This window comes from Cnephaeus nilssonii (genome assembly GCF_951640355.1).
Source record: "Cnephaeus nilssonii genome assembly, chromosome: 2".
Lineage (NCBI taxonomy): Eukaryota > Metazoa > Chordata > Mammalia > Chiroptera > Vespertilionidae > Cnephaeus > Cnephaeus nilssonii.
The window spans coordinates 3,172,398-3,197,859 of NC_137073.1; the positions used below are offsets into that span (position 1 = coordinate 3,172,398).

The following is a 25,462-nucleotide window of genomic DNA, read 5'->3' on the forward strand; positions in this document are numbered from 1 at the left end:
ATTCTGTCTACTTTTTACCATGGCTCTTGGAGCCTGATATTGTATTACCACTGATGAGCTTCCCCTGACATTTTATTTTGAATCAATAAAAGTATTAATATTGATTGGCTGTTGAAGAGAATGCATCAAAGTTGTAGATTAAAAGCACCCAAATTATTGTGCCGGACATACACTGGACATAGCTTACATTCGTCTCCACCCTGTGAAACACATGATGATAACTCACACAGCCAATCTCAGTAAATGTGGCTAAGATAATTTTTAAAATAAATTTATATAAACATGTTTTAACAGTTCACTACCAAGAACATCCTGTAGATTTTCTGGCCAATAGTGGCATCTCCACCCACAAGGACTTCTGATGAGAAATGGCGTCCACTAAACAGCAGGTACCAAAGAATGCCCTTCATGGAACACAATACACAGAAATTCAGGGCATGTTGCATCGCCCAAACACCCCCAAGTGGCCTTTATTTTACAAAACTATTTCCAATACCACTTTTACTACAATACTATTTAAATGAAAAAATTCACAAAATCACAAATTATGTGCCTTAAAAAGTTACTTCTACGTTGAGGATGTACACTTCAAACAGAATTAGTTCCGAAATCTGAGTAGGTGGGTCATACATACACCAGAGCTGCTGTGTGTGGCCTGGCCCGGCAAGGATGATTTCTATGTCCAAGAATATATTTTCCAGTGATTTTTTTTTTTTTTTTTTTTGAGAGTAGAAGGGACAGAGGCACATGGAAGAGACATAGGGGTAGGGGAGGGAAGTGGGGGAGAGAGAAACATTGATGTATGAACGAGACATAGATTGGTTGCCTTTTGCATGCTCCCCAACCGGGCCAGGGATGGAACCTAAAATCCAAGTACCTGGCCTTGACCTGAAATCAAACCTGTGACCTTTTGATGCACAGGCCGATGCTCTAACCACTTAACAGCACTGGCCAGGGCAGAGTTGTAGGGCTCCTGGCCAGTGCTTGCTTGCCAGGGCCCTGGCAGGCCTGCCTCACCTCTGCCCGTTCCTCCCACCAGCACCCGTCCTCACCGCTCCCGGTGGGCTGGCCTGAGGAGAACCTTCCTCCGTGTCAGGGGCCACAGGGTTTCCATCTTCCTCTGGAAGGTTCTAGTTTTTTGATGAGCTGCCTGGAATTGCTATGGCCATCCCTCCTCCGGTCTGAGGAGCCACTGATGGAGCAGGGAGGAAAGAACGGTTCTCTAGTGAGATGCTGGGTCAACCCCTCTATCAGGACTTCCTGCCATCGGAGACTGACTCTCCTGGCCAAGTAGGCCTGCCTGAATGGGTGTGTGCAGGAGGCATTCAGCCAAATGATGTGAAAATGTCCCGATCAGGACCTGTATTTTGGGAAGCAAAATTCTAGCTGAATGGGGAGAAGGTGGTCAGGTCTCTGTACCTAGAGCTCTGAGGCTGGCTGTGGCGTTCAGGCTGCGACACGGTCCCCACAGCGCATGGGGCAGCCACACCTGCCTGGTGGCAATTCAGATGCTTACTTGCCTGCAGCTACTCCAAGATGGGAAAAGAAAGTGAGCTTGTTATTCTACTTATCACTAACTCTACTTCCTGTTTGAGATTTAGACATGTAATAGACTTCTGTTCCTTCAATCAAGTCTTTTTATCCCCAGTGAGTATTCTGGGAGAAAGTCCCAGAGGGGGACATCCAGAGCAGTGAATGTAGGGCTTGAGGTACAACAGTATACTTGGCACTTAGTGGCTGGGTGACCCTGGACAACGTTATTACTTCATCCCTGAACCTCAGTTTCCTCATCTATAAGATGGGGATAAAAACAGCACCTATTGCATAATTAAAATTAAATACGTCAATGCAAGTAAACATATTAGTATGTGTCTGGCACATACCAAGTCTTCAATCAGGGATGGCGGGCGAGCACAGAAAGGAGTGGATTTTGGCTCTCGCAAGTTCTCTCAGCTCCTGAACCATGTGCTGCCCCACCCAGGCCGCCCAGCACATCCAGAGTCTTCCTTAACCTTCGCAGGAGCTCAAGTTGAGACACTGGTCAGAGGCCCTCATCTGCGTAACTGAATAACAAAAGCAGTTTTGACTCGGGAGACAAGACAGTAGAGTTTAATCTTCAAACTTGATGGACCTGGAAGCATTCCTGTCGATACAGAAGACTTTGTTTGAGGCGGCGAAGCCGAGGCCGGCGCGCCCGCCATGCTTCCAGGTCAGGGCCCGCGCGTAGTCCTGCTGCAGGCTCTGCTGCAGGCTGCTGGCCGCCATCCTGTCCAGCGCCATGTTGGGCCTCCTGGTCTTGTCAGGGGTGCGGCCGAATGAGGGGGACAGCTTTTTAAAGCCGCCCATAAGTTTGAGAAATTTCAGCTTCTGTTCCTCGTTTTCAAAACCAGCAGTATCCCACTGGCCAAACTGAGTTCCCTGTGTTAAGAGAGAAAAGGTGTTATTTCCCTCATTTCCAAAGTGCTTTCCCTTCCCCGAACCATTTCCCCAGGGAGGGCCCAGCTGATTAAGTGCTTGTTCCGTACCAGACACTTGCTCCATCTGCATCAGGAATACTGCTACTCCGCCCACTTTGCTGATACGCTTGCAGCTTAACTGGGACACAAGCCTAGTCAGTGACCCCACTAGAATCCATCTCACATCTGGCCAGCACCAGAGAGCACCTTTCACACGCCAAGCTGCCCGCCCGCTTTACTCCTCCCCTAACTCATGGCTAATAGCCTGGCACACCTCACCTGGCCACCCATCCATCCACCAGCCCAAGGTTATTGTCAAGTTAGAGGAGGAGGATGAGGAATAGGGCAAGTGGCAATGTGAAATGCATTTCTATTCACAGAAGCACCCAATTTGTAGCAGGAAGGGAGTGGAGGCTCAGAGAAGTAAAGGGTCACACAGCCAAGTCAGAGGCTAAAGCCAGACCCCTGAACTTAGGGCTCACGATTCCTGTCCAGAGCACCCACCACCCATGCACAAATCACCCACTTTCACAAAAATGCAGGGGAGCCCCTCAGAGCAGTGACCTAAGAAAAGAAGCCCTTCCTTTCTGAGCCTGTGGAGAGGCAAGAACTCAGCTCCTCAGAAAACGAGAACTCTGAAGTCATGTATCCCAGGGTCAGGAAGGAAATGAACTCAGGACAGTTCTGAGGCAGGGGGTGGGGGATCTCCGTCACTCAGTTCCTCACGTTGCCAGGAGGGAAGGGCTCAGGACACTGACAGACTGCCTCAAAGAGCGCTGGCATCGCACTTACTGTCCACGTCTGAGTTCCAGATGCTTCCGTTTTGCCTGACTCACGATCAATTTCTTCCTGCAAGGCCTTTCGCCTCACCTGAGCAAGGGGGAGGAAAGACAAAAAGAAATGAGACACAGAAGTGATCCTTTGAGCTGAAAACCCAGAACAAAGATGGGGCAGAGGGACTGGAGGGTGACAGGAGAGCATAGCTTTACTCAGCTGCAGCTTGGGGGAGGCATTTGTCTGAAGGAGCTCTCAGCATCTTAAGGACTGTGATCCCTGAGCCTGAAAGCAGGCAGGCCTCACTTCTCCTTGCTGAGCCTTTCCTGAAAAAGGAATTTTCAAGAGGCAGATCCAAGAAGGTGGCATAGGAGGACACTGAGCACATGGGATGTGCAGTACACTAGAGCAATTCCTCCTGAGAAACAACTGAGGGCCAACTGTGCAGCTTCTGCACCGCAATCAAGAGACCTCAGAGAATGCTGGGAACCAAGCGCGCTCTTGGGAGCTGGGGAGCTCTCCAGGACCGGAGGAACGGTGAGTGCCACTGTTTACATTTCCCCTTCACTTAATAGTGGGTGGGAGCTCTATCCAGGGTCTCGGGTTCACCTGTAGGGCAACCATAGTGTAAACCCAACCACCCCACCTGGACTAGCGCCAGCAGGACGCGGACGCCACAGTGTGCATAGAAGGGGCCCAGCACCTGGAGACTAATCAGCAGGTACATCAGGGTGCTGCATGCTCCGGCTGTGTGTGTGCCAATCTCGCCGCCTGGAGCGAGTGCAGAGCTAGTAGGGTGCTGCCATGTGCATACCCAAGCAGCCCTGCTCAGACCCAGCTTGTGCAACAGACAACAGAACAACAGGGAGCACCTTATGGATACCTGGATCCCGAGCAGGCCCACCCAGGTGACCAGGGCAAAGAGGCAGGCAAACACCAGGCCCCCCTCACCAGAAACCCACATCTGGCCAGGCAGCAAACCAGGCCCTGAGCACACCCAACCGATGACCAGCAGCCTGCCAAATAGCCCAGCACAGAGTCTACAAAGAGGCCACTTTAAAAAAAATATATATGGTTTTACTGATTTTGAGAGAGAGAGAGAGAGGGAGAGAGAGAGAGAAACATCAATGTGAGAAACATCTATCAGCTGCCTCCTACATGCTCCCTACTGGGAATCAAGCCAGAAACCTGGGCATGTGCCACTGGTGACACTTTGTTCATGGAACCACGTCCAACCAACTGAACCACACTGGCCAGGCCAGAGGCTACTTTCTCAAGACCGGGAGAGAGCTATTTCACCTAATTCATAGGAATAAACACAGAAAGTCGGGTAAAATTAGGAGATACAGTAGGTCCCCGGGTTACGTCGGAGATCTGTTCCTATGACGCGACGTAGTGCGGTCCCACCTACATAAGCACCTAGGTCACTCACATGGAGCACATACACAGCAGTAATGAAGTGAAACAGTAAAAAAAAATTAAAAGTTAACAATTCCTGACCTTTACTTGTGGTAAACAAATAATAAAAAACATAAAGCACATATGTACATATATCAAAATGACGAAACTTTTTTTTTTATAAACGGGAGATGGCAACGTAACCACGAAATGACATACAAATCCGACGTAACCCGAGGTCTGCCTGTATATGCCCCAAATGAAAGAATTAGAAGAATGCTAATAAAATGGAGAGAAGTAATTTGCCTGATAAAGAATTAAAAAACCCTTGGCAGGTGTGGATCAGTAGTTAGTGTGTTGACCCATGCACTGAAGGGTCAGGGGTTCGATTCCCAGTCAAGGGCATGTACCTGGTTTGGACATTCATCCCTAGCCCCAGTCGGGTACATTCAGGAGGCAACTGATTGACGTATCTCTTACATTTACATTTGTATTTAAATCCTACTTAATAATAGACAAATATGCAAATTGACCATACCTCCGACACACCCACAAGCCAATCAGAGCGAGCATGCAAATTAACCAAAACCAAGATGGCTACAGCCACAGAGAGCAAGGTTTCCTAGGTAACAGAGGAAGCCAAGCTTTCCGCCTGCCCTGGCCAGGCCTAAGCCTCCACTCAAGCTACAAAGTTTCAATTATAGAAGGTAAACAAATTCAAACAAATGGCGGCAGAATGGAGCTTGAGAGAGCAGGCCAGGGTTGCCACCGGCAACAGGGGAAGCAAAGCTTTCCACACACCCTGGCCGGGCCCACCCGCTTAAGGCAACAAAGTTTCAATTATAACCCCAACACAAATGGCTGCCGGCCTCCTCGGAGGGAGCCCCAGGCTTGGCTACGCTCCAGGCTACAAAGTTTCAATTGTAGAAGGAAAATAAATTCCAGATACCAGGGCCTCCCCTTGGGTTGCCAGGGGGTGTGGCCGGCCTGCAAACCACCACAGGCCCCTCGCTCAGGCCACCCCACACCCCAAGGGAACCCCCACCTGATCCAGGACACCCTTCAGGGCAAACCAGCTGGCCCCCACCCCTGTACCAGGCCTCTATCCTATCCAATCTAATAAAAGAGTATTATGCAGATTGACCATCACTGCAACACACAATATAGCTGCCCCCATGTGGTCAAAGATCCTGCCATGTGGACACAAGATGGCCACCACAAGATGGCCAGCAGGAGAGGGCAGTTGGGAGGCAACTGGCCTGCAAGGGATGGCAGTTGAGAAGGACCAGGCCTGCAAGGGAGGGAAGTTGGAGGTGATCAACCCTGCAGGAGAGGGCAGTTAGGGGTGACCAGGCCGGCAGAGGAGGGAAGTTGGGGGCAAACAGGCTGGCAGCAGAGTGGTTAGGGGGTGATCAGGCTGGCAGGCAGAAGTGGTTAGGGGCAATTAGGAAGGCAGGCAGGCAAGCAGTTGGGAGCCAGCAGTCCTGGATTGTGAGAGGGATGTCCGACTGCCCGTTTAGGCCCGATCCGGGATCGGGCCTAAACGGGCAGTCGGACATCCCTTGAGGGGTCCCATATTGGAGAGAGTACAGGCTGGGCTGAGGGACAACCCCCCTCCGTGCACGAATTTCGTGCACCGGGCCTCTAGTATATATATATTCCTCATGGTAACCAAAAACCTAAAAAAAAAATACTGAAAAAAAAAAAATGAAGAGAAAGGAACCCAAATAAAACACTGAAATAAACCAGCAAATCTAAGGCAATCAAGAGAGAAACTAGAGACCAAAAACAACCAAAAACAATGAACAAAACGGCAATAAGCACACACCTATCAGTACTTACATTCAGTGCAAGTGGACTAAAGGCTCCAACGAAAAGACAGGAGGCAGCAGAAGGGATAAGAAAACAAGACGCATCTACCTAGAGCCGTGGTCGGCAAACCGCGGCTCACGAGCCACATGCGGCTCTTTGGCCCCTTGAGTGTGGTTCTTAGGCCAGCTTAGGAGTACCCTAATTAAGTTAATAACAATGTACCTACCTATATAGTTTAAGTTTAAAAAATGTGGCTCTCAAAAGAAATTTCAGTCGTTGTACTGTTGATATTTGGCTCTGCTGACTAATGAGTTTGCCGACCCCTGACCTAGTGTATGCCCACTGCAAGGGACTCCCTTTAGACTGAAAGACAGACTGAGCGTGAAGGCCTAGCAAAGGCTATCCCGAGCTTTCTTTTATTCCTCCTCGCGGGATAGCCTTTGGTAGGCCTTCACGCTCAGTCTGTCTTTCAGTCTAAAGGGAGTCCCTTGCAGTGGGCATACACCTGGCCTGACCAGGTGGCTCAATTGCTTGGAACATCTTCTGGTATTGTGATTCCGCCAACTTTGTTCTTTCAAAAGACTGAAGCGGCTATTCAGAGTCTTTTTTTGGTTCCATATATATTTTTGGAGTGTTCATTCTCAATCTATGAAGTATGCCAATGGTATTTTAATAGGGATTGCATTGAATTTATGGATTGCTTTGGGTCGTATGGGGACTTTAATAATGTTGATTCTACCAATCCATGAACATGGTATATTGCTCCATTTGTTGATATCTTCCTCTATCTCTTTTTTCAGTGTCCTGTAGTTTTCTAAGTACAGTCTTTTAACTCCTTGGTTAAGTTTTTTCCTAAGTATCTTAATATTTTTGTTGCAATAGTAAATGGGATTTTTTTTTTAGTTTCTCTTTCTGGGAGTTCTTTATTGGTGTATAAAAATGCCATCGATTTCTGTGTGTTAATTTTGTATCCTGCTACATTGCCAATTTCAGTTATTAAATCTAGTTTTTTGCTTTGTTTTTTTTTTCCTTGTTAAAAACTTTACTGTTTAAAGTATTACATATAGTATTACATGTCTCCCTTTTCCCCCATTGACCTCTCCCCGGCCTCCTCCTCCTCTCCCCCACATGGCCTCATGCCCCTGCTGTCTGTGTCCATTGGTTATGCCTATATGCATGCATATAAGTCCTTTGGTTGATCTCTTACCTCCCCACCCCTCACCACCACCACCTCCCCTGCCTTCTCTCTGAAGTTTGACAGTTGTTTGATGCTTCTCTGTCTCTGATCTATTTTTGTTCATCAGTTTCTGTTGTTCATTATATTCCACAAATGAGTGAGATCATGTGATATTTATCTTTCTCCAACTGGGTTATTTCACTTAGCATAATGCTCTCCGTCCATGGTAAGAATACCTTTTTTACAGCAGCATAGTATTCCACTGTGTAAATGTACAACAGTTTTTTAATACACTCATCTGCTGATAGGCACTTAGACTGTTTCCAAATCTTAGCTATTGTAAAGTGTGCTGCTATGAACATAGGGGCGCATATGTCCTTTCTAATTGGTGTTTCTGATTTCTTGGGATATATTCTTAGAAGTGGGATTACTAGGTCAAATGGGAGTTCCATTTTTAATTTTTTGAGGAAACTCCAATTCATAATTAAATGTCAAAAAAAAAAAATGTCCTGGTACAGAAGGCTTCACAGGTGAATTCTATCAACCATTTAAGAAAGAATTAATACCTATCCTTCTCAAACTATTCTAAAATCTCAAGAGGAGGGAAAGCTCCCAAACTCATTTTATATGACCAGCATTACCCTGATACCAAAACCAGACAAAGATACTAAAAACAAAAAGAATTACAAGGCCAATATCTGTGATGAACATAGATGCAAAATCCCTCAATGTGTTATTAACCAATGTCCTCATTTTAATTAAATGAATTCAATTTAAAAAGATGAATGAGCCCAGAAAAAGAAGTCACTTTATTTTTAATAACATCTTCATTCTTTTATCTAAAAAAAACCCTCAACAAAATATTTGCAAACTAAATTCAGCAACACATTAATAACATAATACACAATGATCAAATGGGATTCATTCAAGTATGCAAGGATGGTACAATTAATGTGATATACCAGACAAACAAAATGAAATATAAATATGATCATATCAATAGATAAGTAAAAATTTGGCAAAATTCAATATCCATTTATGATAAAAACTCTCAGCAAAATGGGGAGTGAGGAAATATACCTCAGCATAATAAAAGCGATATATGAGAAACCCACAGGTAATATGTCATACTTAAAGGGGAAAACCAAAAATCTTTTTCTTTCAGATCAGGAAGAACACCCAGGTTCATCACTTTTAGACAATATAAAATATGAAGTCCTAGCATGGCAATCAGACAGGAAGTAAAAAAGAAAGAAGTGAAACTCACTATTTTCAGCTAACAGGATGTTATATATAGAGATCCCTAAAGATTCCATTAAAAAACTATTAGAACTGCCTTGGCCGGGTGGCCTCAGTACTTGGAACATCGTCCTATACACCAAATGGTAGCAGGCTTGATTCCCAGTCAGGGTACATACCTAGGTTGCGGGTTTGATCCCCAGTTGGGGCGAGTATAGGAGGTAACTGATGTTTCGCTCTCACATTGGTGTTCTTTCTCTTCCCTGCCCTCCCTCTCCCTCTCTCTCTAAATCAAGAAACATATCTTCAGATGAAGATAGAGAGAAAAAATAAAACAACTATTAGAATTAATGAATTCAGTAGTTGCAGGATGTAAAATCAGTATGCAGAAAGCTATACATTTTTATAGACTAATAATGAAATATCAAAAAACTAAAAAAAAAATCCCATCTAAATTGCATAAAAATAATTACCTAAGAATAAATTTAAACAAGGAGGTAAAAGCTATGTACTTTGAAAACTTTAAGACATTGATAAAAGAAACTGAAGACACAAAGGAAAGAATACACTATGCTCATGAACGAGAGCACTATGTATTGTTTAAACTAGAGGCCCGCTGCACAAAATTCGTGCAAGAGTAGGCCCTCGCAGCCCTGGCTGCCTCATGGACTCGCGGCCCAGCCCCCCACCCACTGGTCGCTCCAGAAGGTTGTTCCAGAAGGTCGTTCTGGAAGGTCATTCTTCTCTCCGGTCTAATTAGCATATTAGCTCTTTATTATATAGGATGTGCATATCACATAAGCAATCTATAAAGTCAAAGCAATTCCTATGAAAATACCAATGGCATTTTTCACAGAACTAGAACGAATAACCCTAAAATTTATATGGAACCACAAAAAAACCCAAATAGCCAAAGCAATCTCAAGAAAGAAGTTGGAGCCGAAACTGGTTTGGCTCAGTGGATAGAGCGTCGGCCTGCAGACTCAAGGGTCCCAGGTTCGATTCCGGTCAAGGGCATGTACCTTGGTTGCAGGCACATCCCCAGTAGGGGGTGTGCAAGAAGCAGCTAATCGATGTTTCTCTCTCATCGATGTTTCTAACTCTCTATCCCTCTCTCTTCCTCTCTGTAAAAAATCAATAAAATATATTTTTTTAAAAAGAAAAAAAAAAAAGAAAGAAGTTGCAAGTATCCTACTACCTGATTTCAAACTACACTAACAAGGCTAAAATAATCAAAACAGTATGCCACTGGCAAAAAAGCAGACACATAAATCAATGGAATAAAATAAAGAGGCCAAAAATAAAACCATTCTTGTATGCTAATTTACTAAAATGGATGTAAGAATATACAATGGGGTAGAGACAGTCTATTCAATAAATGGTGTTGGAAAAACTGGACGGATACATGCAAAAAAACAAAAAAAATGAAACCAGACCATTTTCTTGCACCATGTACCCAAACAAACTCAAAATAGGTCAAAGATTTAAATGTTAAGACCTAAAATCATCCAACTCCTAGAAGAAAACATAGGCCACAAACTCTTTGGCATTGGTTTTAGCAGGTTTTTGTGTGTGTTTGTTTTTGGTGGGAGGGATGTCTCCTAGGACAAAGACAACAAAAGCAAAAATAAACAAACAGGACAACATCAAACTCAAAGGATTTTGCTCAGTGAAGGAAACCATCAACAAAACAAATAGGAAAACTACTGAATGGAAGAAGATATTTGCAATTGATATCATCACTAAGAGGATAATAACCAAAATATATAATGAACTCATACAATTCAACATAAAAAAATCCAATTAAAAAATGGGCAAAGGAGTCATAGCAATCTTAAGAAAGAACAAGGAGGCATCACGCTACCTGATACCAAACTATTTTACAAGGCCATCATAATCAAAACTACATGGTGATGGCATAACAGACACATAGATTAGATCAATGGAACAGAATAGAGAACCCAGAAATAAACCCATGCCTTTCTGGTCAATTATTATTTAACAAAGGAGGCTAGGATAAACATAGTTTAGTCAATAAATGGTGCTGGAAAAAATTAGATATGTGCAAAAAATTGGAAACTAGACCACCTTCTTACACTATACCCAAGAATAAATTAATAAAGAATTAAAGACTTAAATATCAGGCTTGAAACCATAAAAATCCCAGAAAAAACACAAGCAGCAAAATCTCAGATATTTCTCATAGGAATATTTTTCTGATATATCACCTCAGGCAAGAGAAACAAAAGAAAAAAATAAACAAGTGGGACTATATTAAACAAAAAAATTTTTGCACAGCAAAGGAAACCATTAACAAAATGAAAAGACAATCCACTGAATGGGAGGACATATTCACCAATGATACATCTGATAAGAGGTTAATATCCAAAATTTACAAAAACTTATACAACTGAACACCAGGAAAACAAACAAACCCATTAAAAAATGGGCAAAGGATCTGAACAGACACTCCTCAAAAGAGGACATACAGATGGTCAAGAGACACATGAAAAGATGCTAAGCATCATTAATCAGAGAAATGAAAACTAAAACTACAATGAGAATGGCTACCACCAATAAATCAACAAACAACAAGTGCTGGCCAGGATGTAGAGAAAAGGAAACCTAGTGCACTGTTGGTGGGAAGGCAGACTGGTGCAGCCACTGTGGAAAGCAGTATGGAGTTTCCTCAAAAAAGTTGAAAACTGCCTTATAACCCAGCTATTCCACTTCTGGGAATGTATCTGGAGAAACCTGAAACACTAATTCAAAATAATATATGGACCCCTATGTTCATTGCAGTGTTATTTACAACTAGAGGCCTGGTGCAAAAAAATTCATGCACTTGGGGGGAGGTTGTCCCTCAGCCCAGCCAATGCCCTCTGGCAGCTGGGGGAGCAGGCCTAAGCCATTAGTCAGCTATCCTTAGCGCTCCCGCAGAGGCGGGAGAGGCTCCCGCCACCCCCACTGCACTGGCCAGCCATGAGCTGGCTTCTGGCTGAGCAGCACTCCCCTGTGAAAGCGCACTGACCACGAGGGGGCAGCTCCTGCGTTGAGCATCTGCCCCCTGGTGGTCAGTGCGTGACATAGCGACTGGTAGTTCCACCTTTAGGGTCGATTTGCATATTACCCTCTTATTATATAGGACAGCCAAAATTTAGAAGCAGCCCAAGTGCCCATCAGATGAGTGGACAAAAATGTTGTGAAATAATTACACAATGTATACTATTTAACCATAAAAAAGAAGGAAATTTTACCCTTTGTGAATGAGTGGATGGACCTGGAGAGCATTATGCTGAGAGAAATAAGCCAGTCAGAGAAAGACAAGTACCATATGATCTCACTCATATGTGGAATCTAATGAACAAAATAAACTGATGAACAAAATAGAAACTCATTTTGAGAGGGGTTACTGGGCCAGGTGAAAAATGTGAAGGGATTAATAAAAATAACAACACAAAAACCAACTCATAGACACACACAACAGTATGGTGATTACCAGAGGGAAGGGGCGTCAGGGAAGGTAGAAGAGGGTATAGTGGGAATAAATGGTGACACAAAGAGACTTACTTGGGGTGTTGAATACACAACACAATATACAGATGATGCATTATGGAACTGTACACCTAAAACCTGTATAATTTTATTAACCAATGTCACCCTAATCAACTTATTAAAAAATAATGGGCAGAGGACCTGAATAGACACTTCTCCAAAGAGGACATATGGACATAGTGATATTGCAAATTAAATGCAATCATTAGGGAAATGCAAATTAAAACCACAATGAGATATCACCTCACAACTGCCAGAATGGCTACCATCAATAAATAAACAAACAGTTATTGGTGAAACATTAAAAATAGAACTATTTCACCCTAGCCAGTATGGCTCTGTAGATAGAGCATTGGCCCACGGATTAAAGGGTCTCAGGTTTAATCCCAGTCAAAGACAGGTACTGTAGTTGCAGGCTTGATTCTTAGCCCCAGGTGGAGGGGTTGGGAGAGGGAGATGTGCATGTGGGAGGCAACCAATTGATGCGTCCCTCTCATCCAGATGTTTCTCTCTCTCCATCTTTCCCCTTCCCTTCCACTCTCTCTAAAACAAATCAATGGAAAAATATCCTTGGGGAAGAATTAACAAAATAAATAAATAAACAAACAAACAAACAGAACTACATTATGACTAAACAGTTTCACCTCTGGGTATAGGAAGAAATCCGAAACATTAATTTGAAAAGATATATCCACCCACATTCAATGCAGCATTATTTACAACTAGAGGCCCGGTGCACGAAATTCGTGCATGGGGGGTGGAGGTGACTGTCCCTCGGCCCAGCCTGCACCCTCTCCAATCTGGGACATGCCTCTCACAATCCAGGACTGCTCCCAACTGCTTGCCTGCCTGCTTGCCTGATTTCCCCTAATTGCTCTGCCTGCCAGCCTGATCACCCCCTAACCACTCCCCTACCAGCCTGATCGATGCCTAACTGCTCCCCTGCCGGCCTGGTCACACCTAACTGCCCTCCCATGCCGGCCTGGTTGCCTTCAACTCCCCTCCCCTCCTAACCCAGTCACCCCTAACTGCCCTCCCCTGCTGTCCTGGTCGCCCCCAACTGCCCTCCCCTGCAGGCCTGGTCGCCCCCAACTGCCCTCCCCTACTGGCTTGGTCCCTTCCAACTGCCCTCCCCTGCAGGCCTGGTCCCTCCCCTGCTGGCCATCTTGTGTGTTGGAGTGATGGTCAATTTACATATTATCTCTTTATTATATAGGACAGCCAAGATATGGAAGCCATGCAAGTGCCCATCAACAGATGAGTGAAAAGAAAGCTGGGTACAGTGTGGCCGGTGTGGCTCCATGGTTGAGTGTTGACCCAGGAACCAGGAAGTCATGGTTCAATTTCAGGCCAGGGCACATGCCTGGGTGCAGGCTCAATCCCCAGTGAGGGGCATGCAGGAGGCAGCCGATGGATGATTATCTCTCATATCACTGATGTTTCTCTTTCTCCCACTCCCTTCCTCTCTAAAATCAACAAAAACATAAAAAATAAAAAATCCTATGTAATAAAAGTATAGTATGTAAATTCAGTTGGTGGGGTAAGTGCGGGGGGAGGCCAGGTGAGCAGGTGGCACCAGGCCAGCCAAAGCGCATGCCAGCGGGCAGAGGGAGGGGATGGCAATGGGGCGCGGGCCTAAGCCATCAGTCGGACATCCTGAGGGCTTCCGGACTGCAAGAGGGCACAGGCCGGGCTGAGGGACCCCCCGCCGCCGAGTGCATGAATTTTTGTGCCCCGGGCCTCTAGTAAATAATAAAAAGCTGGTCGGAGTGGCTCAGTTGGCTGAGTGTAGTTCCGTGCACCAAAAGGTCATGCACTGAAAGATAGCTGGTTCAATTCCTGGTCAGGCCACATACCAAGGTTGGGGGTTTAATGCCCAGATGGGGTGCATATGGAAGGTAACCAATCAATGTTTCTCTCTCGCATTGATGTTCTCTCTCTCTCCTTCTCTCTCTAAAGTAAATAAAAATATCTAATAGAGAAAGAATATGCAAATTGACTGTCACACCGCCAAAAAAGATGGCAGTGCCCATAGCCACAAGATGGTGGCACCCAGTCCCCTCAGCCATGCCGGAGATTACTATGGCAAGTGGACCGAAAGGTTTTCAGCAAGTGTGAGAAGCAAGCCTTGGCGAGATCGCGGGAGTTGGTGGGCTCAGGGCCGCTGCCGCCCTGGGAGGCCCTTGGAGTTCAGTTCTGAAACCACAGGGACCCGCTCCAGTGCGGGCTGAGGAGGAAGCGCCCCTGCCGCCCGCCCAGAGGTCCCTGGTTAAAGAAGCGGGTCCAAGTCACAGCCACGGGGCCTGGCGGGGCTTCTCACCCTGGACATCGTGGCTGAGCTCTGGCAGGGGTGGCAAGCGCCTCCAGGATCACTGTCTGCCCCTGGGCCGCCTGCAGACACTGGTGGAGCAGGTGCAGGTTGAACATTTTAATGAAAATGGCATGCCTGCGCCCTGCGCCGCCGCACCCCGGTCCCCGGCGAGTAGAGGGCAGCGGGATCAGGGGCGCAGCTTCAGGACCCTGTTAGGAGGCACTGGGGCTCTCAAGGGGCTGGGAACAGAGGGCCCAGTCACCAGCTGACAGCAGGACGGACCCAAGGTGCCTCCAGTAGCCGTCATACGCCTATCGCTGGGCCATGGACCCTCCCTCCGGAGCTCAGCCATAGGAGGTGCTGGCCCCGGGGTGTTTTTCCTGTTATCTGGCTGAAAGTACAGGAGGCAGTTGAATTAGAGTCATGATTGTAATTTAATTTCTTCAAACTCAGAGCTGTTTTCTTTCCAAATACATCAGGGGCCAGGAAACATTCAAAGAACTGGGGAACCATTCCCAAATCAGGAAAGGAAGTCACAGGGTATAAATATGCTAATTAGACCGGGAGACCTTCCGGGAGACCTTTCAGACAAAGCCATGGTGGCGAGGCAGAGGCAGTTAGGGGTGATCAGGCCAGGAGGGGAGGGCAGTTGGGGGTGATCAGGCTGGTGGAGGAGGGGGGGGGCAGTTGGGGGCAGGCAGGCAGAGTGGTTAGGGGTGATCAAGCAGGCAGGCAGGCGAGTAGTTAGGAGCCAGCAGTCCTGGATTGTGAGAAGGATGTCTGACTGCCGGTTTAGGCCCGATCCCTGTGGACATCCCCCGAGGGGTCCCAGATTTGAGAGGGTGCAGGCTGGGCTGAGGGACATCCCCCTGCCCCCGTGCATGAATTTCGTGCACTGGGCCACTAGTATTTAATAAAGAAGCTGGGTACACCAGCTTGCATGATGCACCTCCTGGCCTCAGTTTGGGAGCATTGAGAAAAGTGGTTCTGGTGTGGGCCAGTATCCATTTCTGTCTAGGCCGATCTCCTGGTAAGTGGGAGCTGGTCTTCCTGGAATTGGGGCATTTCACAACCCTGGCAGTACAGCAAAGTAACCACATGACTTGGCCTTGGACCATTACAAAGAAGGTGACTCAGGCAGTCACTAGCCTCACTGACCCTCATACAGGTGAAGACCAAAAGATGCTTCTCAAGGGTGCCTGCCCTGTTCCCAGCCTGGTTTTCAGTTCCCCCTGCAGTGGGCACAGGGAGGAGAGCCTCAGCCTGAGGTTCCCAGTCACCAGCTGGCCCGCAGCCAGGCTGGCAGTGAGGGTCTCCCACCACGATGTGGCGAAGGCAGAGCTCCCTGCATGGAAGGGGGGCCACGGGAGCCAGCCTGACAGCCTTTGGAGTCGTGGGTGCTTCCGAGACCAGGACCTTGTGGCCTGATAGGAGGGGCGTGGCAACACACATGGGAGGGGGATGAGGATGGGGCCATACCTGGTCTATGTGTGCCTCGTCCATGTTGCCTTTCTTCTCCAGCACCACCTCTAAGTCTGTGTCAGGCTCCTGCACAGGAGAGCAAAGGGAGTAAGAGTCAAGCATCTGCTGGCCTGTCCCAGCAGCCCTGCGGGGTGAGATCATGACAGAGTCCAGAAAAGACCCAAGATCCCAGCACCACCCCAAACCCCATCACCTGCAGAATATCTGACATCCTTTCTCTTCCATGATTCTCCCCTCAAAACCATGGCACTGACCTATCTGACAGATGAAGAAACTAAGGTTTAGAGAGGTGGAGTGACTATCACCAGGTCACCCCACAGATCAGGGGCAGGACTGACACTAACCTAGGTCTCTCGACTCAGGCTAGGTGCATGACCTTTCCTGCTGCAAGTCAACTGACCTCCCTGGGTGACACCAAACCAGGAGAGGCCAAGGGCCCCACCTATGGCGGGGGGTGGGCGGTGGTGGAGAGGGGGCAGATAGCAAGGGCCAGGAAATGCAGAGGTGGGCTCAGGGTCCTGATGGGTGTGGGGAGTGGGGCTCAAGCCTACTCAATTCTCCTCCATACCGCCCACCCCCACCCACAGGTCCTGGCTGCTGCCTTCTCACCTGCCTAGAAAACCATGAGTGTCTAACTCCTGCTTCCCCACCCCCAACCTTGGTCCATCCCACAAGCAACTCAGGTGAGCTTTAAAAATTCAATCAGAATATGCTGTACACCTTAAACATACACAACTTTATGTCAACTATATCTTCCTTAAAAAAACCTCAGTCAGATCATGTCACCACTCCTCAAAACTCCTAGGGCTCCCATCTTATTTGCACAAAATCCAGACTTCTGTCACTGAGCCCCCGCCACCCCAGCCTCTGTGCTCCACCAGGGCCTCTGCACTTGCTGCTTCAGCTGCGCGGAAGGCCGAAGCCCTCCCGGTCTCAGCTCCCAGGGGACATCCTCGCTGGCTGACTCTCTGACATGGCTGTGCTCACTGGCTCAGCCTCTGAGGGACTCTGACGGTGAGACCTCAGGCCGGCCCCTTTCCCCTGGTCCTTCCATAACGACAATCGCCCTTCCCAACTGCATCTGGTAGAGCTGAGCACAGGCCCTACAGACACCTTCCTGCTGACCCAGCTCCCGAGGTTCCTCCTTCAGTCAGTATTAACTGAGCCCCTCCTCGTGGGCCAGACTCACCTCTCAGGAAGTCAGTTACACATGTCAATAAATCCCTCTTCTGGCTTAAGTCAGTTTAAACAAGGTTCTGACACTAAAAAGTTGAGTGCACGCACACACACACACTCCCAACTTCCACCCTGAAGGACTATCTACCTCTTTCCAAAGTTCTGCTACTTTGTTCTCCTTCTTCTTCTTCTTCTTCTTCCTCTTCAGAGCTGGCTCCTCAGTGCCTGGCTCCTCGGCCCTTTCAGTGGGCTTCATTTTCTTCCTCGAAGGGGCCTTGAGGCCGTCTCCTACTGGGATGTATTCTGAAGCCTCAACTTTGACTGGCTTCTTCGCACACTTTTTCCTAAGGCTGCTCTCCATGCACCTGGAGGGCTTGGGGTGGCCAAGGGGGGTGTCTTCCTCCTCGTGGGTTTTCTTTTTCTTCTTCTTGTTCACGTTGTGTTCCCTGGGGCCCCCCTGCTTCCTTTTCTGCACCAACGCTGCCTGTTCCTGGTCATCCTTTCCCACTGAGCATGCGTGCAGGGCATCCCGAGCCTCACAGACCCAAGGGTCCCTGACGGAGAAGGCTGCTGCCTCCTGGGCCTTTTTCTCCTTGTGTTTTTTGAGCTTTCTGCCAACTCTGGTCACTTCCTCGACCTGTCTGGGGTCCAGGGAGGTCTTCTCCCTCACACCAGGAGACAGGGCCAGAGGCCACAAGGACTTCCTCTTCTTTTTCTTCTCCCCATTGAGGAACTCGGATGGACCAAGAGCCCGTGTCCTGGGGCTGGGAGACTTCTCTGTCTGCCTGGCACGGAATGTGGCCTCGGGTTCTAGGTGCTCCTCACAGACGGTGCTGTGCTCCTTTTTCTTCTTCTTCTTCTTCTTCACTAGAGGGGTCTCGGGTGCCTGCCCTTGGATCACACTTTTCGTGGGTGACATGGCTGTGGTAGGACAGACCTCAGTGTAATAACTATTACTGTTCAAAAACAAGTACTGAGTTTCTGGTTCTTTAACCACCACCTTCTTCCTCTTGTTTTTCTCTGGAAGCCGAAGGCCCAGGTCTCCTTTGTGGTTCTTGGTGATCATTCCTGAAAAAGAAAAAAAAGGTACAAGTTATCCCTACACCACGCCACCCTGTGTACAGTTCGACTAGGTATTGCCAAAAGTCATGTTTCTTTGCGTGGATGGTCTGAAATGGTAGGGAATCAGAAAATGGGCATGATTCCTGTAGAGCCAGGGCAAATATGACCAAAGAAATAGAATGGAGCTAAAATTCACTCAGCCCCAGGCTCAAATCCAAACCGCTTCCTTACTTTAAGTCACTCACCTATTCTACCTGAGCTTTAATTTCCCATCTGGAAAATGGGGGAAATACCACTTCTCAAAGAGCTGTTGCAAAGAATAAAGTTGACTCTTTTTTCTTCACTTCCTTCTCAAGTCTTTAAGCATGGTAATTCAACAGAAATTTACCAACGGCTCCACCCTGTGCCTGTCATAGAGGGTATAACTACAAGCAAACCAGAAAAATCAGGCACCGCCCCCAAGGGCTCCCCTTTTATGGGTGAAAGGTATGGTATAAAAACCGAGGCCAGCCCTTCTTGCCCATTCCCACCGCAGTGACTGTGGCAAAATTAACCCGTTAACTTGGTTCATCTAACAGCTCTTCCACTTTGTGTCTGGAAACTAATTCTCCCAACCTGCACTCCGGTTGACTTATTATCCCTATTACTTCCCCGTAACTCATAACAAGAGCAGCAACAAGGTATGGTGAGAACTCGTTAGAGCTGAAAACACCTGTGTTCAAGTGGTGACTCTGATAGTCTTGCCTCATAGCCATTGACTTCTTCAGGCCTCAGTTTCCTCATCCATAAAAGAGGGGTTGAACTAAATCGCGGTGGAGTAGGGGAGGGAGAATGAGGACATCCAGCCTGCATGCTTCTTGTTAACTTTCAAATAAATTTCTCACATTTAATGACTGAAGGTGACACACAGCACCTTGGGGTGGGGGGGGGGGGTAATGTCAAGGAGGCCCCTGTGAGAACGGGCTGGAGCCCTCAACACATTTCAGCTTCTAGCTGGGCTATGTCTCTCACTCTAGTCAGCACCCAGTTCCTGCTGCTCCCTGGATAACGCAGAAGCCAGAAACCACGTGCCCTCCTGGGAGGTTTAGACAGTGGGAGGGCAAGGCCAGGAGCTTCTCAGCTTGCAGCTCTCCAGCATCAGAGTCCCGGGCCTCATACTGGACCTGCCAGGCCTGAGGTAGAGCTCAAGGGCGTTTATACGGCTCCAGGAGCACGGAGAGTCAGGGCACACCCACTCATCCACTCCGGTCTTGTTTTCTGCCGCACAGGCAGGCCTTTGCAGGTTTGGTTCCGGACCTCTGTAATAACGCCAGTGGCACCATAAAGCAAGCAGCAACCCTTTTGCTGGAGGAGGGTGTTGCCTTCAATTTGTAAAAACACAACACCTGTGAAGTGCAATAAAGCGAAGCACAATAAAACCAGGCCTGTCTCTACGCCCAGAGCCTAACTCTGTGCCTGGCAAGTAACAGGTGTTCATTGGTACTCACTGAATGAGGGATGAACACTGAAGATACAAGGCGAACAAGATGAAACACCTGCCATCTACAATCAAGTAGGTGTGGGAGGGAAAGGGGTGTAATCCTATAGAATAAAAGGCTACTATGCAAATTGACCAAATGGCGGAACCACCTGTCCCAATGATGCCCACTGACCACCAGGGGCCAGATGTTCAATGCAGGAGCTGCCCCCTGGTGGTCAGTGCGCTCCCACAGGGGGAGCCCTGATCAGCCAGAAGCCTGGAGCCAGGCTCAAGACTGATGAGCGCGCTGGGGGGAGCCTTTCTCCCCCTCCCTCAGGCTACCCCCCCACTGCCAGAGGGTGCAGGCCAGGCTGAACAACCCCCCAACCCGAGTGCACGAATGTCCTGCACCAGGCCTCTAGTAACACAGGTGATAGGGTAATGCAGGTTTTCTCACCCAGACTGGCACGCTTTCTGAAGAAGTTTTCCAGCTTGGGTAACTGCAGGTTGTTGGCACTAACCCCCGAGTCAAAGGAACTGGAGGGGGCGATGCGGGATGGAGGCATGCTGGTTTGAACAGATGCTCTGAGATACCCACGTGGAGATGTTGGGTGGGCAGGTGGATATATGGGGTTGAGGCTGAGGGCTGACTAGGCCGACACGAGCGACAAAAGTTTTGAAATATATGGATAATAATTAAGCGCTGAACAGAAAGAGTCTGAAACAGAACCTTAGGGAATAACGACATTTAAGGGGGGGGGGGGCGGCGCAGGGGAAGAGGTGCTGGCAAAGGAAGAGAAGGTGCAAACCTGCAGAGGGTGGAGTGAAGGGAGCCCAGAGAGCGCTGGGGATGGAGGAGTGGCCAGGACCCCCAATAAAAACAAAGGGGCCGGGAGATAGTCAACTGAATCCCCCTCCTCTCCTCTCCGCCGTTCAGAACGCCGGGGCATCCACCCTCCTTAGCACTGAGGACCCCTCCGCCCCCGAAGTATTCGCGCCTACGGACGAGCAAAGCGCCACACAGCGTGCCTCCCGCAAACGCAAACGCTTCCTGCAAAAGCTTCTAACTTCTCGCGGTAGCTCAGGCTGGCAAACCGAGGCTTGGAAACTTGGACTCACTTGCCCTGGGTCCCAACGCGGCAACTGGCGAAACAGCGTTTGGCAGGAGGCCCAGGACTGGGAGCTGGGCCCACTCCCGCCCCCGGGGTCGCGAGCGGGAAGCCGGCGCGGAGGAGGCGAGGCTGCTCGCTCAGGCTTCCGCACAGACACGAGGGGAGGATCCCGCTGGGGCCGGCTCCAAGGACGGAGAACTTCCTGGAGGCGGCGGCCTCAGGCCGGGCGGGCGCACAGGAGGCTGGGAGGCGTGGACTTGGGGTGCCGGCCGCCCGCTGGGCCCTCGGTTCGCCGCGTGAGTCCCCCGCCTTTCCCCGCCCCTAGTCGTTGCCCTCACCTGCAGGTCACCCCGCACGCCGCCACAGAACACACTCCACCGTGACCCGGAAGTCGATCCTGAGACGCTGGCCCATCGCCCGCGCGTTCCGGCTTCTTCCGGGTCGTGGCCGGGCGGGGAGCGCGGTTGCCGTGGAAACCGCGACCATGGCGGCGCCCGGGAGTGTTGGCAGCCGCTCCGCACAGCATGAGGAGCGGGCCGGCTCCTTGGAGTCCGTTCCCACCGCGTGCCCCGCGTCCCTCGAGCGGCCCGCGGAGCCGGGAAAGGCCGCGGAGCAGCCGGGCAGGACCCTGTGGGAGCGGATCTGCGAAGGTAGGCGGCGCCGGGGCCGGACGGGGGCGGGGCCGGGCCGGGCCGCGAGGGTGGCGCTCAGGCCGCGGTGATTGACGCCGAGGCCCCCTGGCGGCCGCGCCGCTGACCCGCCGGGCCCCCGGTTAACGCCGGGAAACCGGCCTGGAGGGTCAGCTTATGATTATGCGGCGCGGCCTCCGTCTTCCTCCGCAGTCCGGTGGCAAGTTTGGAGCGAGTGGGGAAAGCGGTGTAAAATCGGACCCGGTGGTGTGGACCAGGTGCTCGAACCTCCTCAGGGAACAGGAAAGAGTCCTGGGCGGAGATGGGACCTTGATTCACTCACACCTGGGTTCCCAGGACCCGCCCACAGAGTTCCTAACGGGGTTCAAGGAACCTGCCTTTTCTTGAGCTCCGGGAGAATTTTGATGTTGGTAATTTGTGGCCCACATGTTGAAGGAGCATGGGCCAGCCACTCTTGGGTTTTAATCCCTCTGCACTTCTAACCTTCCGCTAAGCTCCCCAAATGGGTGGCCCTGCACATACATCCCCTGATCCTGAGGCCCTGTACAAAATACTCCATGTACGCTGGGCAAGTTACTTAACTTCCTCTCTCGCCAAAGTGAGCGTAGTAATGGTACCTATTTTATGGTGTTAGGAGGATGCACCTGAATGGTCACAGAAAGGACTTAGAAAACTGATGGATTGACAGCAAGAGCTCAATAATGTTAGCTCTTAAGAAGTTTTTTTTTTTTTAATGGAACTCCCATTTGACCCAGTGATCCCACTTGCAGGAATATATCCCAAGAAACTAGAAACACCAATCAGAAAGGACATATGCACCCCTATGTTCATAGCAGCACAATTTACAACAGCTAAGATCTGGAAAAAGCATAAGTGCCCATCAGCAGATGACTGGATCAGAAAACTGTGGTACATCTACACAATGGAATACTACGCTGCTAAAAAAAAGAAGGAATTCTTACCATTTGCAACAGCATGGATGGAACTAGAGAGCATTATGCTAAGTGAAATAAGCCAGTCAGAGAAAGATAAATATCACATGATCTCACTCATTTGTGGAATATAATGAACAATATAACTGATGAACAAAAACAGATCGACAGACAGAGAAACATCGATGAGACCGTCAAACCTCAGAGGGAAGGCAGGGGAGGGCGGGGTAAGGGGGAAGAGATGAACCAGAGGACTTGTATGCATGCATATAAGCCTAACCAATGGGCACAGACACCAGGGGGTGAGGGCATGAGTGGGGGGGTGGGGGACAATGGGGGCTTAAGGACACATGTAATACCTTAATAAAAAGAAAAAAAATTTATATTTTTTCTGCTAAAAGTAGTATATTTTCCCCATTTCTCTGTCTAGTTGCTTATTACTAGGCCAATAAAACAAATTAATATTATATTTTTATCTTATATTCATACAGAATTCTGTTATTATAAAATACTGTTCGTAGGTCCATAGTTTTGTAGATAAATGAAATAAACATCAGCAAATGAAGACCAAAAAAAAAAAAAAAAGTTATGTAAGCTCCTCGGCTCCAGGCTGTAAGCTCCTCAAGGTCAAGAACTCAGCTTTTTCATTCTTGTGGCTACATCACGACCTCAGCCATCTGACAGCACTGTCCAGTGGAACTTTCCAGTGTGGTAGCCACTAGCCACATGCAGTTATTGAGCACTTGAAATGTGGTGAGTACAGTTTTGAAACTGAATTTTTTATTTTACTTAATTTTAATAAATTTAGATAGCCACCTGTGGTTAGTGGCTACCGTACGGGTCAGCAAATGCTTGTTGACTAAAAAAATAGAATGAATGCATAGTATATGGGTCCAGGTCAGAGAAAGTGATGAATTGAGAGAAGTGGGAAATAGGAGGAAGAGAAGAGTGGACTCAAGAGTGGTAGATGCCCTCAAAGGCTATCCATTCCAACTCCCATCCTGTGCTCGCTTTCCTTCTCCATGCACACGCTGCATTCTGTTCAGAAAATCTTGTACCCATTGGTCCTTAGCTCCTTGGTGCTAATCACTCTACCCTAAGAATCCAGTCAGATATTTGAACTTTGTTATCGTGGCTGTCTTTTCCCCAGCGCTCTCAATTTCCCGAGCCAAATAGCTCTTCATCATACAATTTGCTAGTGGTGTTTTGTTAGAGAAGCTGCTCAGCTTCCCCTGTGAGAGCGGAGTCATCCTGTACCCACCTGTTGTGAGGATTAAGATGGTGTATGCAAAGGAGCTCAGCAGTGTTCCTGACGTTTTAGAAGTGCTCAATACGTGTGTGTTATTGTTGACAAAGAAACATGCTTTGCATTGTGTTTGAGAATCGTGAGATTTATTTTAGTCAAACAGGCCGGTAGGGAGAAAGCAAAGAGGAAGAGTGCTCTCCGAAAAGCAAGGACTTGATAGGGTTGCAGCATGAAGTTAGATCAAGATGGTGAATTGTACACATTGGTACACTAATGACTATTATAACTTAGAGGAATAAGCCCAATTTCTTAAAATGTTCTAACAAATGCAGTTTTCTATAACAAACATAGTAAATTCAGTTTCTCACAACAAACATGAGAAATAGGATTTGGGGGAAATCCTATCTTCGAGGTAAGTATTACATTCTGTTAGGAAATATACATTTAAAAAGCAAATTCCCTGCCCTGGCGATGTGCTCAATGGTTAGAGCGTCGGCCAGCACAAAGAAGGGTCTCGGCTTCAATTCCTGGTCAAAGACATGAACCGTGCCTGGGTTACAGGTTAGATCCCGGGGGAGGGGTGGTGCAGGAGGCAATCAATCGATGCTTCTCTCTCTCTGTATCCCCCCACCCTTCTCTAAAATATCTGGAAAAAATATCCTCAGGTGAGGATTAACAATAACAACAAAAAAGAGTACACTGGCTGAATAAATGTGGTAATAATACTTGTAGCAGCCTTGAAAGATTCAACATAGTGGGCTCTCAGTAAGTATCAAGGAATGAATCAGTAGATCAAGGGTCAAAAGTAATTTGCCATACTGTTTGGTTCATTTATTCATTCATTCAGCAAGTATTCTGTGGGAATATGATGGTGAGCACAAACAGACCCAGGTAATTCAGTCACAAAACACACAGTCTATTAAAGAGATTAATTTTTACAAATTTCAAAAAAGGGTAAAAGTAGTATGAGTTCTTAAGAAAAAGGACACTGTTACAGGGTTCTAAACTTGGATGATTTGACCTAATCTAGATCTAAAGTAAATAAATTTGTGTATTGCATATGTATGTATATTAGCAAGTGCATTGAAAAGATTAGGTTGGACCTATGCCAAATCTAATTGGCTGTTGGTTGTAAAGACATTATGTGTGATTTATACTCTCTACATGACATCTCTGTATTATTTGGAATTTTCTCACAATAAGTTCTGGCAATCAGATAAAGGAATAGAGCTGTCTATATCTTAAGTTCAGATAAATAGCTTTCGCACTATTTTGGTGATTCTCAAAAGGTTGGGGAAAGAAGGGTGAATCTGCATGCTTGTTTAAGAGGGGAAAAAAGTGGTAGATCTAGAACTATTGTGATGGGCAGAATTCTCAGTGGCCCAGCCCCCAAAATTCCCCTAGTGCACTTACCTCCCAATTATTGATCAATCACTAATCTAGACATTGCTGTCTAGAGACTTTTCAGAAGTAATTAAGTCTGTAATCAGTTCACTTTAAATTAGAGAGATCATTGTAGGTGGGCCTGACCTAATCAGGTGAGCACCTCAACTAAGTCAAAGAGATTGAAGCAGAAGACACTTCTGCTTGCCTTAGTGAGCGAAGGACCATGTGAACTGCC

General features: G+C 47.8%; 2 protein-coding genes across 6 annotated transcripts in view; one reads left to right on the forward strand and one right to left on the reverse strand.

The window, feature by feature from the left end:
• Nucleotides 1-19: 19 nt before the first annotated feature.
• KNOP1 (lysine rich nucleolar protein 1) lies at nt 20-21,487 on the reverse strand. 3 transcript variants are annotated; one of them, XM_079784045.1, is made up of 5 exons: nt 21,352-21,487; nt 17,529-18,448; nt 16,202-16,270; nt 3,249-3,326; nt 20-2,418 (listed from the first exon to the last, which is right to left on the reverse strand). In XM_079784045.1, the coding sequence occupies exons 2-5, from the start codon at nt 18,444-18,446 to the stop codon at nt 2,110-2,112; spliced, it is 1,374 nt and encodes a 457-aa protein (XP_079640171.1). In that variant the 5' UTR covers nt 18,447-18,448; nt 21,352-21,487; the 3' UTR covers nt 20-2,109. The 3 variants fall into 3 exon arrangements, with proteins under 3 accessions (XP_079640171.1, XP_079640172.1, XP_079640170.1); XM_079784046.1 differs by lacking the exon at nt 21,352-21,487 and adding an exon at nt 21,021-21,344; XM_079784044.1 differs by lacking the exon at nt 21,352-21,487 and adding an exon at nt 20,359-21,004.
• Nucleotides 21,376-25,462, forward strand: part of IQCK (IQ motif containing K) — a gene marked incomplete at its 3' end in the record, with an annotated part of 106,324 nt that continues 102,237 nt past the window's right edge. For all 3 annotated transcript variants that reach the window (XM_079784083.1, XM_079784082.1, XM_079784084.1), the window contains exon 1: nt 21,376-21,663. In XM_079784083.1, coding sequence (XP_079640209.1) covers nt 21,498-21,663 — 166 coding nt within the window. In that variant the 5' untranslated portion in view covers nt 21,376-21,497. The remainder of the gene's footprint in view (nt 21,664-25,462) is intronic.